Here is a 19,307-nt window from a genome sequence, read left to right as displayed (position 1 = left end):
CTAGATCTCATATGTCATACCCACCCGCAGCAGCCTGTTATGAGGGACGCATGTGATCTTCTCTGGTTGCCTGAAGTTCTTCCTCATGAAATTGTAGGCGTAGTCAACTATTATTTTCTTCACTAATCCGGCATTTTGCTCTGCAACCACGTTAGTCTCTCCTAGCAGATGGACAACACCATCATCCATCCCTCTCTGAATAAACTCTATCTCATCCATGCACCTGTTTGGTGGACAAGTAGTGGTTCCATCTGAAAACCTTTTCGGCGACCTTGCATCTTGAACATCAACAGAAGGCTCCATTTTATCTCCTGATTCTTCGATCGCGTTATCTTCCCCTGCAAGGGAATGACTGCTTTCGCTGTAGAATGATTCTTGATGGATGAATTGCTTCAAGTGCCCAATGAGCAAGTTCTCGAACTCTCTTGGACCTTCTACTTTATTGTTGTAACCATAGCGCACCACACATCGGAATACCCTGTATTCTCTTGGCTCCACATACCGAAAGAGGAACCGTTCATTTGTTTCTATATTGCTGATTGGTAAGTACTTTATTGAGATGATCACAAGAACTGAATGGATGGACGGTACTTTTTCTACCAAATGAGGGAGTATGGGTGGGATTCCTTGCACAAGCTCTGAGTACAGAACGCCTATTCCCGGAAACCGAGGAAGGTTTCGCTTCGTTGCCAACTCTGCCACGTAGTTGTTTGACACTTTGTTCTTGAGCTCATATTTGTACCGGTGAACATGAACATAGTGCCATGTGCCCATTATAAGCATCAAAATTGCTGCGAAACCTAGTGGCAAGTAGCCACCTTCTTTAAATTTGTAGAACGCAGACGATAAGTACGTGAGCTCTGCACCACCAAATATTATTGGAAAGAGTGCAATCCATATCAGGCTTGTCTTCCATATCATGGCCATGACCAGTGTGACTAGAAGTGTTGTTATGAACATCACAAAGACGACAGCAATACCTGCAAATACAACAAATATTTTAATAACATACAACTGATACTTTATTACTGAAAATAAAAAACTGGATTTTTATTGTTGCGTCTTTGATTTTATAAGAATAAGTTAAAAGGTCACAATGTCATTGAAATTTAGAAGGATGGAGTAACCTGGTATATTTTTATCAAATTGTTATGCTATGCAGACATTGTCATATCTTACCTAGAAACTAGATAACTGCTGAATTCATAATGTTCATAAGATGATTTCACTCTTTCTGGTTTTGCAGCTTAAGAAGTAACACTAATAGCATATCAGTGAGTAACATACTGCTTGCCAAAATCTAGTCAGACAGTGAAGGGCGACCATCATGGTAAGAGCAACTTCAGTGCATCTGTGTTTTTTATTTGAAGTTGCGCAACATAGGACTACTTACAAAAATTTATAAAGGGGTCAGGTAAAACCAAGAGAAATTTCATGAAGCAGGTGCTTAAGGGAATAACAGAAGCATTATCTATCTCGGTCATATAGCTGAAATGATCCTTAGGTAATGAATTATTTATTCCTTTCTTTATATAGAGTAAAGGCATTCCTTACCATATGCATTGCCGATCTTGTCTGTAGTTTGGAAAATAGCTGTCACAGCTACACATAAGATCATTAATGCATAGTTGATCTCGGGGATGTAGACCTGCCCATGAAACTTATTTGAAGTGTGGGTGACACGAACGCGTGGAAAGCATCCAAGAATTTGGGACTGGGCAATGATTGCGAAGGCACCAGATATCATAGCCTGGCTTGCAATTATAGCAGCCGCCACGGCCACCACAAATGTTGGCCAATATAATGGTCCTGATAACAAAAATGTGACTTCACTGTTAAATGCTAATCTTTCAGTGCCTAACTCGTGCCATTTCTTAGCTGGTCCTTTTATATACTCACCTGGGATCGATTTGTAGAATGTATCTGCAACGTGTTCAGGGTAGATGCGAAGATACGCAGCTTGCCCCATGTAAGCCAGCAGCACTGATGGGAGTAGAACTACGGAGAAGCCAATCTGTAGTGTGATATCTTTTTATATTAAAAAGTGAGTAAATTGAGAAGCATGAATAGGTGATAATAATTTTATTAATCAAGAAAAGTAGTTTTTCACGGTACTGTTTGATATAGCTCAAAAAAGATTTATTTTCCCTTCTCTATGTTCATGCATTCAAAATAAAAAATAATGAAAAAGTAAGTATGCCGTTGAGTTGCCTGATTACCTGAATTGCTCTCACATTGAAGTGACCAAGATCAGCAAACATTGCTTCGGTTCCTACACAATATCCATTTCAAAACATTGGAGTAAAGAAGAGACTTCTATTCTTGTTTTCATGATCAATATGTGGCTATATTCCCACGATACTGGGGTGTATTGCGAAGTTATTCATGGGATAAAAATACCTGTGATGCATAAAACAACACCTCCAAGTGAAATCCAGCCCTCCTTCCCGTTTCTTTGGAAATAGTCTATGATGTATTTTGGGTTGAATGCTTTTAGAATTCCAGTGTCATGCTTGATCACATTATAAATTCCAATACCAGCAATTAAGATGAACCATGTCAAGATTACTGGTCCAAATGTGTAACCAACTTTGTCTGTGCCTAACCGTTGAACAAGAAAGAGCGCAATCAGAGTGCCGATCGCAATGCCAGCAATCTGTCCTGTTGATGAGATCAAAAGAGTCAAATAAAATGCCAACATAACATAGTGACATGGATGTGACTTTCTCTGCAAAACAGCGAGATGTGCCTTAATGGCTGGTATACCTTGAGTTAAGGAGTTTGCTGATTGCTTGATTCCACCGACTGCACTAAGCACTGCAACAAAGTAAAATACAAAAAGAATAGCTAGGCAGAAAGCAATCATGCTTTTAAACATATTATAGTGCAAATGGGACATTTTTATTATTTAGTGGCACAATAAGATGCTTTCATGCTATTCTGAATAGTAAATTCCCTCTTTAACCAAATGATAATTATTTAGCATGCGCATAGTTCATAAAATAGTTGTGGATATTATTTCTTCAAAAGTTCATGATATGAGCCTCCACGGACATGATCATGCCTAACTCACCGCCAAGTTCTCAGAAGGACAAAGATGCTACAAATGGACCAATGACACGTGTGAAGGCTATCCAACACAAGGTGCTCCCTTTCCTTGGTGAATGCACTCCTAGAGTTGATAATTGGTTACTGCATAATGTGTGTACTCTATGTGTGCTTAGGGCCGGTCGAATGACTTGGACTGTAAAGGCGCGGGGTCAAACAAGAAGCAAAGGAGAAATAAGTTGGCCTAGAGAAACCAAACATTCCGGACCCCCAACCGAGCAGAGCCCCAGTCTGGTTAGTTCGCATACCTGGACAATCCAACCCCCCAACCCTGACTATCCAGTCATACCTAGATGCACCAAAATGGGCTAAGGCCCATGCATACCGTTTTGACCCAAAACTAGTAGTTATGACCTAGTGGCTATAAATACCCCATTCTCCTCTCCATCTCGGACAAACAAATGTGATTAGACATTGGAGCCTTGTGCCTCTTTTCCAAGATCTCCCCATGTGGAGATGATCATGACAAGACCTCCCAGTGTATAGATGAGATCCAACTTGTTAACCCCTTATCCTGGATTTGATTGGATTGATGGACTGGCCAAGTGGATTTGGTTCCAATTTATGAGTTTTTTTGTTTGAGTTTTCTTTCCCAAAGACTTTTACATTTGGTGGTTGTTGTTGGGTGGTTTTTCTTAAGTTTGTTTGGCTAGTTGCCCCCAATTCGTGAAGATTGAGAACCCTCTCATATCAGTTCATGTGTTAACTATCCTTCGCTTGCATGTTATTTTATACGCACTCAAGCGAGATGACCTCGAGGGAGAAAGTAAGCTCACCTGAAATACATGGAGTTAGCACACCATCACCAATAACCATTGAAGTTGCTAGAATAGTCACTAGGAAAAGTATGATCTTCAGTTTTGGGCTGTTTTCCATCTTTTCCTTTATCCAATGAGCCCGCTTGACACTATTCAAAGGGGACTCTAACTTGTAGTGGGTGACCGTTGCATCTTCAACCTGTTGATTGGGTATCAAGCTAATCCTAGCATACCGAGATATCAAGGAATAAAGTGCAAATGTTCCACCTGCAAGGTTGTGAATTCATGAGACATGTTTTACTCTCACATGAATTTTTTTTTTGCGTGTATATAGTATCTAATTGCTTGTCACGTATTTTGGATTTTCTTGCATGGAATTAAGTGCTTAACGCTCACAACCCTATCATTTTTAATGATTCTTAGGTACTCTATAACATGTTGTCTAAAAACAATATGCAGTGGGATTGTGTGAATATTTATGTTTATTTTGATATATTTTTTAATGTTTGCTCCTATGGTTCTTCTTGGTAATTCACTTCCAAATATATTTTTTTAATAGGAACACTCGTTGTAACAAAGTCACAATCTTTCGTAGTTCTTAAAATCTTGTGTGTAATCATACAAGTTGTGTTGAGAAGATAAATGGGAGATATTTACTCACCATCACCATTGTCATTAGCTCTCAAGACAATGAAACAATATTTCATCAACGGAAGGAGAGCCAGAGTGTAAATAATCAGGGACGTGACACCAAGGAGGTCGTTTGTATCTTTGATCCCACCAGTAAAGGTGCTAGAAAACACATAGAGCGGTGAAGTTCCCATGTCCCCGTAGACAACACCTAGGCTCTGGAAGGCCAAGTGCAGTGTCGTCGCCCAGCCAACCTGCTTTGCAGTAAAAAAAAGTTGAAGAAAATCCGAACTTGCAAAATATTATACGTGTTCATCTTAAGGAAAGCAGCTATCGTTGTCAAGGTGTTTTTCTTATCAGATCGTCGCCATGGTGGTTGATGCACAGATAGCAGTTGCATTGTTATTGTCGCCGTGTTAAAAAAGTTCATGCATTTTAAAAGAAGTTCATAGACTTGAAAAAACTTGTTCATGCACGTATGGATATATGTACATATTTTCAAAAAGAAGTAAGTAAATAAAAACATACAAGAAAATAGTAAAACATAAAAATGCAAAAAAGAAAACAAAAAGGACATGAGAAAGTGAAGAAGAAAAATAAAAAGACAAAAATGAACACATATAAGATACTCCCTCCATTCCATAATTCTTGGTGTGGTTAATGGAGGGAATAGAATAGAAAACAACAGAAAAACGTGTACATGGCCCAGCCCATCCTCATGCACTTCAGCTAAGTGACCGCTATTCTCGCTTGGGGAGTGATAAGTATCAGTTCTGGCATTCATGAATTTGAAGAGAACTGATCATGAATCTGAAAAAATGTTCACAAATTTGAATTTGTTCATAAATCAAAAGTTGTTCATAAATTGCAACATGTTCATACATGTTAAAAGAAAAAAAACTGAAGAAAAAACTTCAGTAGAAAACTGAGAAGCCGGTAGAAAATAGAGAAAGGGAAAAAATTCGATGAAGCCTTCCTAAAACTGCCAGAAAGGTTCCCAAAACCGACCCCCAACCCTCGACCGCTTTAGAAAATGGTTTCATAAAACCACTAATGGCATGGCCTACTATAAGCGAACCGTGGGCAAGCGCTACGCTTAACAGTTGCTATAAGCGAAATATAGCATCGGCGATTCTTGCTTAAGGTTGAGAATAGGATTTTCCCCTTCCAGTAGGTCGCAAGGAGCAGGAGAAGGAAACAGAAAGAGCAACCAAAGGAAATGGCGACACCATTCTATAGATCGCCTGGTTTTTGTTGGGTTTTTTAGAGGAATCGGATGGAACGGTGGGGCAAGGGGGCTGGTATTTTTCCTTTCGGGAGAAACCAAGTCTACGGGCTATGCGACATTTGATTTGCTAGGATCAAGGATGGGAGTACGACTTGGGAGCAGGCAAGCCGCGTCCAGCCCTCCCATGTCCCATCCCCTCGGCTGAGAAAAACTCCACCAAAACTCTCTTTATGCGACAACTGGCGCACATATGTTGTGTCACTTGTCATCACCGAAGCAGCTTGTGAGTAACTTTGCAAGTGGTGCCACTTTACTAGTGATTTTGTTTTCTTTTTCCCATGGATTTAGTAGCCAAAGGGATTTCGGCTCATGTGGAAGCCCTTCCAGCCCAATAAATTACGAAGAGGCATCGGAGGCGACTTAGGATTTTCCATAAGATACATTGGACTTTTTGAAAAATTCGAGAAGACCCAAGAGTTTTTGCAAATAAGTGAGGTTCATGAATTGAGAAATTTTTAGAAATTTAAAAATTATTCATGAAGTAAAAAAAATGTTCACAAAGTTTATTTTGTAAAATGTTCATAATATGTTCATGGATTTTTAAAACACTTGCAATTTTTAGAAGTGTTCATAAGTGAAAAAATATATTTTTTATGTATTAAAAAGTGGAAATATAAAAAATAGAAAATGAAAGAACAAAATAGAAAAATAAGTAAGGTGAACGGATAAACCGAAAATGAAACAAAACATAATAGAGAAAAATCAATCAAATATCAGGAAGAGACACTCCGTACGATAAACCTGATGAAGATGAAGCAAGGAAGACACTATGTTTGTTATATACGAAGGAAGTGGCCTAGTTTTTATTTTTTTGAGACATATATAAGAAGTGGCATAGTTGATCCGAGACAAATGTACGTGGGAGCTTTTGGATGTGCCAAACAATTATACAGCGGCGGAGCTATGTTGAGGCCTAATACAGTTACTTTTAGCAGTCTTCCTTGATAAACTGTGCTATAGTGCATACTGTTATCCCTGTGTGTGAGGAGTTCTTGGTTGCGGTTTATCTAGAAAAGAGACAGGACCTGCAAATACTGATGCCGATCCCTGGCTTGGCTGTCGGAAAGCGAAGGCTTGTTGCCGGCCCATTCAAAGAAGCGGTTCGAAAGAACAGACCTTGGCGGCGTGGCTTTGGCCACCCGGAATCCTTTCAGCCTCCATATGCAGGGAGTCGAATCCCTGCAGCCTCCCCGGCGACGGCGCCTTCACCGTCCCAGAGGCAGAGTTTCCAGCACCCCTGTCGGCAGCGCCATTGCCGCTCGCTTTCAGAGGCACCGCCATCCTCGAGGTATGAGTGAGGATCTCTCGCACACTGGCCCGATGATGAGTTGCTTTTGGAGGCACGGGACGCGCTGCGAGCAGAGTCCCAGCACAGAGCTGCAAGCAGCAGCGCCAGGTACACTCCAGAGCCAGGGGAAGAAGAGGACAAGGTGGCCTTGCTGCTGCTACAAGGAGACTCCACTGTCAATCACCTGTCAGAGCTAAGGTTTCTAGGAACATTCGCGGCCGTCCCTACCTCGGATCACCCGAGAATCCATGGCGAATGTGCGCGCGCGATGCGGTACTACGGCGACGGCGACGGCCACCGGTCGTAGGCGCGCACGTAGCAGCCGTGCGCTTGCCCTTTGCAACCGTAGTCGCGTATACGAACGGCCCGCACGGATGATTACATAGGTCGATCGACCCTTGTGCTCAGCCGGCAGAGAGGATCGCACCTATTTCTGCCAATTTGCTCGGATCATTTGACAAGAACAAACAATGAAAATTGATTCAATCTCACTCCGTTGTACTCTGAACAGGCACGCCAAGGGCAGGAGGCAGAGGAGTTTCTTAACACAAAGCTTTTTTTACCGGTGCCTGGATGTACCGGCAACCAGCTAGCCAATCAGCACATGACACCACATCAAGCACTCATATACGGGAGGTGTATTTCACTCATTTTTCTAGATGTGCATGCACTGTATTTTCTGCACTAGGACCCACCATATGTCAGATGAAGGACACATGCATGCGTGACCATCTCTTGCTGACACACAAGCACTTATGAAGCAAGCATGCATTTTGTTTTCGCTTTGACAATTTCAATCACGCATATCTTTTAATCTATAGTTTTTATTTTTAAAACTTTTTTTTATATTTGAACTCCCAGGGTCAAGACCTTTACAACAAGATCATTCTTGGATATATTTGAAACATGTTTAAATTTCAACGTTTGAATTCACTTATTTCGTTCAATCTATTAATTCCGTGTGGGAAATTTGTTTTTCATTTTAGTGAATTTATTTTGAAATGAGCTAAACTTGTATTGAGTGAAATTAGAAATGAGATAAAATAATTTTGAAATTAGTTTTGTAATGGATGAAATATAGTATTTCAATAGAATTTTTGAGTGAAATATTTTTAAACGTGTGAAATATGTTTATTGAAATGATTGAAATCAATTTTTATATGAGTGAAATATCAGTTTCGCAAGCGCATAGTGAAATTAGTTTTCAAATATATCTTTTGTAATGAGTCAAAAAAGTATTTTGAAACGAGTGAAATATAGTATTTCAATTGAATGAGTGTAATGTGTTTTCTGGAATGAGTGAAATTAATGTGTTTTTTATTGAAATAATTTGACTGAAACTGAAAAATTAAATTTGTGAGGATGAGTAAACAAATATTCAAAAGAAACCTATTTCAAAAGAAATAGCAAGAACAAACCTATTTCGTAAGAAATATGTGAAATAAACCTATTTTATAAGAAATGTGGTGAAATATATTTAGTGAAATGATTGAAATCAATTTTTATATGAGTGAAATATCAGTTTCGCAAGCGCGCAGTGAAATTAGTTTTGAAATATATCTTTTGTAATGGGTGGACAAGGTTTTTTTAAAACAAGTGAAACATAGTTTTTTCAATTTAGTGAGTGTAATGTGTTTTCTGAATGAATGAAATCTATCTTTTCGTAAATGAGTGTAATGTGTTTTCTAAAATGAGTGAAATCTATCATTTGTAAATGATTGTAATGTGTTTTCTGAATCTAGTGAAATGTGAAACTGATTGGAAGGTTTTCCAAAATTAGATAAATGTGAAACTGACTGAAATGCTTTCTCTAAAATAGGTGAAATGGTAAAGTTCAAACTAGCCAAAGTGCATCCAAGATTGATCTAGTTTTAAATGTCTTGTCGCGCTGAATTAAAAAATATAAAAAAAATTCAAAACTGGATATTTAGTTCAAAAGTTATCAACCTTTTAAAATGTGGCATGAAAAATAAAATGCAAGTATTTAGTATGTGCATGCAGCTCGTTCATCTGCTTTCTCTCTCTCTCACCCTGCCACCTGACAAAAGGTACTGATGTGGACCCGTCCAACCTTGTATATGTGTTTGTATAAGATTCGTATTGCTAAAAAGGAGAAACAAAAGCATAGTGGGGTCTACCAGCCACACCAATCTCAAAGCACCATTTGTGGTAGATTCTCCACCGGTAGAAAAACTTATTCGAGTTTCTTAAGGCCTCGTTTCGTAGAGCTGGATTGGGGAGGTTTGAGGAGGTGGGATTTCAGGGGATTGGTTGAATCCCTTCCTTCTACCCAATCCCCTCAAAACCCCTTGACTCCCCAAAACCTCTTCATCTACAATCCTATTTGTTTAAAATTTCTGTTTGATAGACAAGTTTTGTCATATTCACATAACATGATGTAGAACAACGGCGGAGCTATGTGCACTTCTGGGGGGCTGTGCCCCCCCCCCCCCCCCACCCCCAAAAGATTAGTGAAAACACTGAAGATTTTTTCTTCTAGGGGCTAAGATTAAAGGAAAAAGTAGTCATTAGCCCCCCCAACAGCCATATTTCCTTCTCTGCCCCCCTGTTGTTCTCGCTAGCTCTGCCACTGATGTAGAACATTTAAAAATCCAATCTTTCACAGCAACAACAGTTCAACACAGCACAACATAATTTCGCAACAAATAGAATGCAGCACAAGTACTTCCGGAATAGCTCAAGATTAGTTATACTTTTGCAGACAAATATATCCATCTTTTGGTGTCGTTATCATCTAGCTTTGAGAACCTGAGAGGAATTTATCCATCCAGCTTGTTTATTGTTGCTTCTTTTGGTGCTTGAGAACCTGATGAAACAAAAAGAGATGAATATTAGAGTGCCTTCAGAAAAACTGTTACAACAAATAGCTTTGTTAGATAAACATTAGTTCTATTTACAAAGGGAGTAAAATGTAACTTAATGCTAAAGAAGGGACAAAATGGAAGACTGTGCCGTGGATCAACCCTGAACAGGCTAACATGTTGTTGTAGAATGTAACTTATTTTTTGTATAGATATGCGTGTATAGCATCATTTCTTCCCTGGGGTAACAAACTCCTCTCTCTTCTTTTAATTACCTTGATTGATAGCAACTATACAAAATGGGATATTGCGAAAAGCACGGCCGGCACCTTGTTTGCCTATTTGGCAACCTTTGAACATCTACAGCCGGATACAACAAATCCAACCTCTCACTCCATGGACAGTGATCGGTCACATTCAAATAATCTCTTCCACATCCAGATACCTCAATTAAGAAACCTCAAATTCATACTATTACATGCAACGTGAAATCCACTCTAAGCGGATCTCGTCCGGCTCCGCCGCGGCCATGTCCACCGGCCGACTATGCCCCTCGAAGTGTTGCTCCGATCGCCGGTGAGGTAGAGTAGGACATGGGACACGCACCGGCTCATGGGACTCAAGGCGCCGCCGTCTCCCATGCCCTACTCTTCCTCGTCAGAGTCCGGAGCCCTGATGGTGCCGGTCGACGTGAGGTCGATGATGGATATGTTGTGGGAGGAGCCGCCGACGTCCACCACTTTGTTTCTTTTACGATTGCCATTCTTTTGCATTGGTTTCTTTGGTTTTCTATTTTCTTTGTTTTCATTTCTTGCTTTTATTGGGTTTCTTTGTTTTTCTATTTTCAGCGGTTTCTTTTTTGCCCAACACATGTAAACTTTTTTCAGTGCACATTCGACATTTTTCGTGTACATTAGAAAAAAAATTATATACATGTTTAGCATTTTGAAAAACATGATTAATATTTTTCGAAAAACTTGTATTTTTTACCTTTATTTTTTCTATACACATTGAACATTTTTTTGTATATGTCTAATACATTATTTAATATTTTTTAAATACAAGATTAACATTTTTTAAATACACGATCAACATTTTCTATACACATTTAGCATTTGCAAATTCTTGATCAACATTTTTCAAATATAATATTAAAAAAATTCTAATATATCATCAATACTTTTTTATATACACATTATATATTTTTCAAATGCTTTATTAATATTTTTGAAATATTTGTGTAATATTTTTACAAATCCTTGATTAAAAAAGTTAAATACATGATCAACTTTGTTCACACATATTTTATATTTTTGTATACATGAGAAACACTTTCTATATGCACATTTGACATTCTCAAATGCTTGCTTAATATTTTTTCAAATATTTTATGTAAAGTGTTTTTTGTAATAGATTTATTTAGAATATTTGAAAGTATAGACAAAAGTTAAGAAAACGAGGAGAAAACAACAAAATAATGAGGCTGTGGCCTCTCGCGCCTTGGGCCGGCTCATCTCGCGAGGCTTCCCTACGTCTCGCACTAATCGAGATATAGTGTCGCGCACAGGAGCAACCTCAAAAAAAGAAAAAGAAAAAAAGGCGCCACACGAGCACCGGCGATTGGCTGGTGGCTCCTCGCCGCCATGGCGCCATCTCTCGGTGGCCGGATCCTCCCTCGCGGCGGCGCTGGCGCGTGCTTGGCTCCTGACCAGCGGTCTCTTCTCCTCACCCGCCGTCCTTGACTCGTTTCCCCTTTTCATCCGTTCCAACTTCCAACGCTGACCCAAGCATCCTTTCCTTGCGAATTATCGCATAACAGGATGAATGGAGTGGCGGACTGGTGGCAAGTGGAAGCAGCGATCGGTCTCTATATGCTTGTGGATTCGCCCAGGTGGACTGGAATGCATAGGTACGGATACGATCTCGCAGTATTTGCTTCCAGCGACAAATGCCTCCGAGATGTTTGATGGAATGCCTGCCGGGACCTCTTCCCAACTTCGTGGGCTATTTGGGATGGATTCACGTCGAATTAGTTCTGTGCACAAATCCGATGCTTTCTTGTACTCGTATCTCACGGTCTCCCCTGCTGATTTCGGACCTCAGATCAAGCAGGGTGATAATTTTTTGACTTGTTTGTTGAGAAGATAATGCCTGGTCATAATTGATGCACATTTATTTAATCCACACTTGGGCCTGTATATTTCTTACAATCACACAGTCGGTAGGAGGATACAGGATACTGGTAGTCTGGTACAGTAGCTCAAATGCGCAATTAGTTCTTCCTCATTTTGTCATGTTTGGCAAATCTGCTGCCTTGCATCAGAAATAGAGGCGTTCGATGTGCCAAGTGCTGGGCCACATACAATTCGTAACATGTTAATAAACAATTCGAGATGAATGCACACAAGTCATACTTTATTATTTGTTTAACTTTTGCCGGTAGGTTACAATCTTTGTGTACAACTGCACATACTAAGATTTTGAGTTTTCCACAATAAGGCAAAGAGTTGGCCAAACTAGGGGTTTGACAGCTATGCATACTTACTGCTAACAAACACTTATACAGTAGAATTTCCCTAACAAAAAAAATATTATATGGTAAATACATATTGCATGTACTGTAGTTTCACCACTTGTACGCATAAAATCTCTCCATCCTCTGCTGTTCAGTCAAGGAGGCTGTTCCTCTGCATATCCTTTCTGCACTTGGTACTGAGAAAACTGAAGCTATTGTCAATTTGATCAATCCACTGAGCATCTCTCTAGATCTCGTATGTCATTCCCACCCGCAGCAGCCTGTTATGAGGGACACATGTGATCTTCTCTGGTTGCCTGAAGTTCTTCCTCATGAAATTGTAGGCGTAGTCAACTATTATTTTCTTCACCAAACCGGCATTTTGCTCCGCCACCACATTAGTTTCTCCCAGCAGATGGACAACACCATCATCCATCCCTCTCTGAATAAACTCTATCTCATCCATTAACCCGTTCACTGGGCTAGCAGTGATTCCATCTAAAAACCTTTTCGGCAACCTTGCATCTTGAACTTCAATAGAAGGCTCCATTGCATCTCCTGATTCTTCGAATGCATTATCTTCTCCTTCAAGGGAATGACTACTTTCGCTGTAGAGTGATTCTTGATGGATGAATTGCTTCAAGTTCCCAATAAGCAAGTTCTCGAACTCTCTTGGATCTTCTACTTTATTGTTGTAACCATAGCGCACCACACATCGGAATACCCTGTATTCTCTTGGCTCCACGTATCGGAAGAGGAACCGCTCATTTGTTTCTATATTGCTGATTGGTAAGTACTTTATTGAGGTAATCACAAGAACTGAATGGATGGAAGGTACTTTTTCTACCAAATGGGGCAGTATGGGTGGGATTCCTTGCACAAGCTCAGAGTACAGAACGCCTATTCCTGGCAACCTAGCAAGATTTCTCCTTGTTGCCAAATCTGCCACATAGTTGTTTGACACTTTGTTCTTGAGCTCGTATTTGTACCGATGAACATGAACATAGTGCCATGTGCCCATTATAAGCATCAAAATTGCTGCAAAACCTAGTGGCAAGTAGCCACCTTCTACAAATTTGTAGAATGCTGAGGATAAGTACACGAGCTCTGCGCCGCCAAATATTATTGGAAAGAGTGCAATCCACAGCAGACTTGTCTTCCATATCATGGCCATTACCAGTGTGACTAGAAGTGTTGTTATGAACATCACAAAGACGACAGCGATACCTGCATATATGATGATTAAATTATTATCATAAAACTGATACATTATTACTGAAAGTAACAAAGTGAATTTCGAATGTGGATAATACTTGTTAGTTGTTACTTCTTTGATTTTATAAGAATAAGTTGGCAGGTCATGATGCCATTGGAATTTGGAAGAATGTACCAATCTGTTATATTTTCATTAATTGATCATGCTATGCAGACATTATCACATCTTACATACAAACTTTTATATTCTTGCTGAATTCCATAATTATCATATGATGATTTCACTCTTTCTGGATTTGGCAGCTTAAGCAGCAATGGCAATATAGCATATTAGCGAGTAACGGACTACTTGCCGACAATCTGGGCAAATAGATGAGGGAACACATGATGTTATGAGCAACTTCAGTGCATCTATGTTTATATTGAAATTTGAGGTGAAGACTGTTTAAGAGAAGTTGCATGAAACAGTTGTGTAAGGGAATAATAGAAGCATGAGATATCTCAATCTTATAGCAGAAATTATCTTCAGGTAATGAATAATTTACAACTTTCTTTATATAGAGTTGAGGATTTTTCTTACCATATGCATTGCCAATCTTGTCTGTAGTTTGGAAAATAGCTGTCACAGCTACACATAAGATCATTAATGCATAGTTGATCTCAGGGATGTAGACCTGCCCATGATACTTTTTTGAGGTGTGAGTGACACGAACCCGTGGAAAGCAACCAAGAACTTGGGACTGAGCAATGATTGCAAAGGCACCAGAAATCATAGCTTGGCTTGCAATTATAGCAGCAGCCACGGCCACCACAAATGTTGGCCAATATAATGGACCTGTGACAAAATAAATGAGTTTGTTGTTAAATATTAATCTTTAAGTGCCTAATTCATTCCATTTCTTAGCTGATCCTCTTATGATCTCACCTGGGATTGATTTGTAGAATGTATCTGCAACATCTTCAGGGTGGATGCGAAGATATGCAGCCTGTCCCATGTAAGCAAGCAATACTGATGGGAGCAGAACTGCAGAAAAGCCAATCTGCATTGCAATAAAATTTATATTAATTGTCTAAGTGGAGTAAATGGAAAAGCATGAATAAAATTAATTACAAATTCATTGATCGAGGAAAGTATTTTTTCATAATACTGTTTTATATAACTCAAAAGGATTTATTTTCCATAAGCATGACTGCACAGGGTTTATTCCCTCTCCAGCCACCCTTTCTGTGCACGCACTCAAAATCAAAATAATGAAAAGGCTAATTATTCAGATGAGTTGCTTGATTACCTGAATTGCTCTCACATTGAAGTGACCAAGGTCAGCAAACATTGCTTCGGTTCCTATTCCACAAAAGACACAATATCCATTTTCAAGACTTTTGAATAAATAAGGAACATTTATTCTTTTTTCAAGATCAATGCAGCATCTTGTGGGCCTATTCTATTAGTTGACATCTTAGGGTGATCAATTGCAAAGTTCTGTATTGAACTCATGACATGAAAATACCTGTAATGCATAAGATAACACCTCCAAGCGAAATCCAGCCGTCCTTCCCATTTCTTTGGAAATATTCCACTATGTATTGTGGGTTGAATGCTTTCAGAATTCCAGTATCATGTTTGATCAAATTATAAATTCCAATGCCGGCAATTAAGATGAACCATATAAAGATTACTGGGCCAAATGTGTAACCAACTTTGTCTGTGCCAAAGCGCTGGACAAGAAAGAGGGCGATCAGAATGCCGATTGCGATGCCAGCAATTTGTCCTGTTGATGAGATCAAAAGAGTCAAATAAAACTGGCACCCTAAGATAGTGACATGGACGTATCTTTCGCTGCTAAACAGAGGGATGCATCCTAATGATCGGTATACCTTGAGTTAACGACTTTGCTGATTGCTTGATTCCCGTAACTGCACTAAGCACTGCAACATAGTAAAATGCCAAAAAACTTTGTTAGTTAAGCTGAAAGCAATCATGCTTATAAATATATTACACTGCAAATTGGGCGTTTTGTCTTCTAGCAGAACAATAAGTTGCTTTAATACTATAATCTGAATGGTAATTTCTCTGTTTCATATTTTATCCTTAATAATGTTTAGCATGAGCATGTGTTCAATTAGTTCATAAAGTAGATATGACACATTATTTGTTCAAGTGTCCACATGTTTTAACTATCCGTTGCATGGCAGGTTATTTTATACTGACGGAGATGAGCTTAAGAAAGAAAGGATGATCACCTGAAATACATGGAGTTAGCACACCGTCACCAATAACCATTGATGTTGCTAGAATTGTCACTAGGAAAAGTATGACCTTAAATTTCGGGCTGTTTTCCATCTTTTCCTTAATCCAATGAGCCCGCTTGACACGATTCGTAGGGGACTCTAACTTGTAGTGAGAGACTGTTGCATCTTCAGCCTGCTGGTTTGGTATCAAGCTAATCCTAGCATACCGAGATATCAAGGAATAAAGTGCAAATGTTCCGCCTACAAAGGTTGTGAATTCATAAGACATGACAAACTCTCACATGAACAAAATATTGTTTGCATGCATATGGTCTTTTAAGTACTTATCACATGTTTTGGATTTTCCTTTATGGACCTAAGTGCTTAATGCTCAGACCCTAGCACTTTTAATGATTCTTAGTACCCTATAAGATGCTGTCTAAACCTATGCAGTGGGATTGTGGGAATATTTATGCTACTATTTATTTTCTATGCTTTGCTCCTATGGCCATTCGCTTCTTTATATTTTTTAACAGAAACACTGGCTGTCTAATCAGCACAATATTTTCTAATTTTTAAAAGTCTTCTCTGTAAACATGCAATTTCTGTCAAGAAGATAACTGGAAGGTATTTACTTACCATCGCCGTTGTCATTAGCTCTCAAGACAATGAAACAATATTTCATCAATGGAAGGAGAAGTACAGTATAGATTATCAAGGACATGACACCAAGGAGGTCATCTGTGTCCTTGATCCCACCAGTAAAGGTGCTGGAGAACACATAGAGGGGTGAAGTTCCCATGTCCCCATAAACCACACCTAGGCTCTGGAAGGCCAAGTGCAGTGTCGTCGCCCAGCCAACCTGCTTTGCGGTAAGAAAGAGAACAAAATCAGTCAGATTGCAAATACTACATTCACCTCAAGGACAGCAGCTTATTAATATGCTTAGTTGTTTGATTATGCAAGCTTATAAGATGCTAAAGTAGCTAATTAATATGTTGGGTTGTTTGGTTATGCAAACTCATGATGCTAAAGCAGCTGATATGTTTAGTTGCTTCACATAAGTGATAAGTCTACCATGATGGGATGACATCATAAAACATTAGTTACTTTTAGCAGCCTTCCTTGACAAAACTGTGCTGTCTGTAATGTTACAAGTGCAGACTGTTATCTTTCTTTGTGAATTTTTGTTTGCTGTTTTATGAGGAACAGAGGAAGTACCCATCATAACAGGAATCGAGATGGATGCAGTTCCCTTGCTTATATACTGTAAGAAAATGAAGATATCTGTCGAACCGAGGAAGAGAGCAAGGGAAGAACAGACCTTGGCTGCATAGCTGTGGCCACCAGGAATCTTCCCGGCCTCCATATGCAGGGAGTCGAACCTCTGCAGCCTCCTTGGCGGCGACGGCGGCACCTTCACCGATGCAAACGCAGAGCCCGCAGCACCCCCTTCGGCAGCTCCATTGCCGTTTGCCTTCAGAGGCTCAGCCATCGTCAAGGTACGATGATGATCTCTCTCTCACTCTTACCGGCCTCCTGTGTTATTGTTTAACAATGACTTGCTTTTATAGGCACACACCGGGTGGGCCCAGGCATGACAACAGGTTCGTTACTTTTCTTTGCAATCGCGTGTGATACTGTGATCCGAACTTGTCTGTGGTGCTGGGGTATGAACGTGGGATCCTCGTGCTGCAACCAACAGACTTCTCACTGAATGCTGGTGAAGTCAAATATTGTTATCGTTCGCTTTAGTCGGTCTCACCGGAGCCGTCTTTCTACGGCGCAGTTGGGAATCTTGTGATCTTGAACAGTAAGCTAACCAGGGAAGGTGGCTACGGGGGATGGCACGGTGACTTTTCTGCACGAGCTTCTCTTGTCACCTGTGACTTGTGAGCGTAAGTGCCAACTTTGTTTCAGACTTTCAGTACCTGTTTATCTCTGCTTACTTCGTGACAATTGGAAGAATTTGTTTTCTAGCATCATCTCAATGTTGAATATGGTTAGAAAGTTAGGAAATGGCCACTTAGATGGACATCATGAAGTAACCACAGTGTCTCAGATGAAAATAAAGCGGTATAAACACAGATTTAACTGTTCATTGAACTCTGTAATTAATTAGCATATCTGCTGTAATATTTTTATTTTCAGCAAAAAAAACATCTGTTTTAAGTTTTAGCAACATGCTTGCACTGCATTAGCAAATGTTTTACTGTTCTTCTAAGCCTAATTTGGCGACCCATTTAGGAGAGACGTCTCAACCAGAAGCCAGCCACGCGTGTCAGTCATCTCGCCATCAGACCCGTCAAGGGCTTTGAACAGTGTGTAACAGACGGCCCAAATCGGCAGCCAAAACGATTGACCGCCGGTGCCGTGCGTCCGACTCGAGCAGCCATTCTAGGCGAGCGGAAGATGACAAGGCAACAGCAGGCCCGCCCGGTGGTTTCAACTACCTTTCATGCGATGCGATTCTCCCAAGGCGGAAGGCGGGCTTGACCGGATGCACTGACTGACCATGTATCATGTACGCATGCTTTCTCGCGCACGCAGGATCTTCCCGGAGAAGGGTCGTCCTTGATGGTGGCATCAAGTGATAGGCCACTTGCCTCACCAAAGCGGCCTAGCTCTTTTGACCGCATGCATGCACATGCGCGTGATCTGATCACATCACAGAGGTACTCTCTTTATCGATTGTCACTCGGCTTTGGCCGCTTCTCCTCCTGCCAAAACTTTCCAGGCTTAGTCTCTAGTGCGTGTCACGCGGGCGGTAGATTAGAGGGAGCAAGTAAACGCCGCAACATCACTGCTGCTGCTATGTTCCACTGCCGCTCTGCCAGCGTAGCTAGTATGTACTAGGTTTTAGTGGTTCATTGGGATGGTAATCAAGTGTACGCGTGAATCTTTCACTTCGATATTTCAGTGGTAAATACATCGTTTTTCAATTTGCTTTTGTAAGGATTGTTTGGCGGTTTCTTGAATGAAAACAGATGAGGGGGGCGCTGGCTGTTTCGATACAAAATTCAACAAGTAAAAATCTTTCTCTTGCTGAATTTTACTTGCCGATGGGCATTTATTTTGCTGGAAAAATCTCATGACGCGATGATCAATGAATGAATGCTCAAAATGCTTTGCTTGGCGGGTTCTTCTTCTTGGTGTTTCGTCACGTATGTATTCAATGACGGCGTGTGTATGATGCCATAGTGGCTATACAGGTTGCGATCATCCTATCCCGCTACAGCCATCTTCCTTGAATCTTGACCCGTTGCCCCACCCCCACTAGCCACTCCCTTGTGAATTGCGATCAAGGAAAGGGTTTTTTTTTCTTTACAATTAATCAAGGAAAGGCCGAAATCATTAGTTGGGACTTAGGGGTACCCCTTCCGAAGATCGCTCCCACCTTCTCTAGTGGTGACAATGACAAGTGGCATACTGTATGTCATTTTACCCGTTTTCG

General features: G+C 40.2%; 2 protein-coding genes and 1 long non-coding RNA gene across 4 annotated transcripts; 1 reads left to right on the top strand and 2 right to left on the bottom strand.

The window, feature by feature from the left end:
• LOC123076484 (potassium transporter 5) lies at positions 1 to 7,065 on the bottom strand. Its single transcript, XM_044498705.1, has 9 exons — positions 6,901 to 7,065; positions 4,528 to 4,750; positions 3,885 to 4,133; positions 2,767 to 2,817; positions 2,401 to 2,661; positions 2,220 to 2,272; positions 1,900 to 2,014; positions 1,555 to 1,809; positions 1 to 980 (listed from the first exon to the last, which is right to left on the bottom strand). The coding sequence occupies exons 1-9, from the start codon at positions 7,063 to 7,065 to the stop codon at positions 1 to 3; spliced, it is 2,352 nt and encodes a 783-aa protein (XP_044354640.1).
• Positions 7,066 to 11,466: 4,401 nt separating this feature from the next.
• On the top strand, positions 11,467 to 18,795 carry LOC123080414 (uncharacterized). Of its 2 annotated transcripts, XR_006438380.1 has the most exons (8): positions 11,467 to 11,608; positions 11,714 to 11,803; positions 13,928 to 14,153; positions 15,818 to 16,725; positions 17,066 to 17,355; positions 17,428 to 17,460; positions 17,643 to 17,751; positions 18,101 to 18,795. It is a non-coding gene; the product is annotated as an uncharacterized lncRNA (long non-coding RNA). The 2 variants fall into 2 exon arrangements; XR_006438379.1 differs by having other exon boundaries at positions 17,428 to 17,751.
• LOC123080413 (potassium transporter 5) lies at positions 12,289 to 17,396 on the bottom strand. The gene is made up of 9 exons (XM_044503336.1): positions 17,178 to 17,396; positions 16,493 to 16,715; positions 15,866 to 16,114; positions 15,500 to 15,550; positions 15,133 to 15,393; positions 14,914 to 14,966; positions 14,550 to 14,664; positions 14,205 to 14,459; positions 12,289 to 13,636 (listed from the first exon to the last, which is right to left on the bottom strand). The coding sequence occupies exons 1-9, from the start codon at positions 17,346 to 17,348 to the stop codon at positions 12,657 to 12,659; spliced, it is 2,358 nt and encodes a 785-aa protein (XP_044359271.1). The 5' UTR covers positions 17,349 to 17,396; the 3' UTR covers positions 12,289 to 12,656.
• Positions 18,796 to 19,307: the final 512 nt, after the last annotated feature.

The sequence above is a fragment of the Triticum aestivum genome, chromosome 3D (genome assembly GCF_018294505.1).
Source record: "Triticum aestivum cultivar Chinese Spring chromosome 3D, IWGSC CS RefSeq v2.1, whole genome shotgun sequence".
NCBI lineage: Eukaryota > Viridiplantae > Streptophyta > Magnoliopsida > Poales > Poaceae > Triticum > Triticum aestivum.
The sequence above is the reverse complement of the archived record's forward strand: the minus strand, read 5'-3'. Positions and strand labels throughout refer to the sequence as shown.

Bases quoted from the DNA above. Each gene is read 5' to 3' on its own strand.
- LOC123076484 (XM_044498705.1), bottom strand. From the start codon at position 7,065: ATGGCGGTGCCTCTGAAAGCGAGCGGCAATGGCGCTGCCGACAGGGGT. The intron at 2,818-3,884 runs GTGAGCTTACTT...ACTTTGTTGCAG, and splicing joins GCTAACTCCATGTATTTCAG to TGCTTAGTGCAGTCGGTGGA. The intron at 2,273-2,400 runs GTATTTTTATCC...GATATTGTGTAG, and splicing joins TGTTGTTTTATGCATCACAG to GAACCGAAGCAATGTTTGCT.
- LOC123080413 (XM_044503336.1), bottom strand. From the start codon at position 17,348: ATGGCTGAGCCTCTGAAGGCAAACGGCAATGGAGCTGCCGAAGGGGGT. The intron at 16,716-17,177 runs GTCTGTTCTTCC...ACCGCAAAGCAG, and splicing joins GCCACAGCTATGCAGCCAAG to GTTGGCTGGGCGACGACACT. The intron at 14,460-14,549 runs GTGAGATCATAA...ATTTTGTCACAG, and splicing joins ATTCTACAAATCAATCCCAG to GTCCATTATATTGGCCAACA.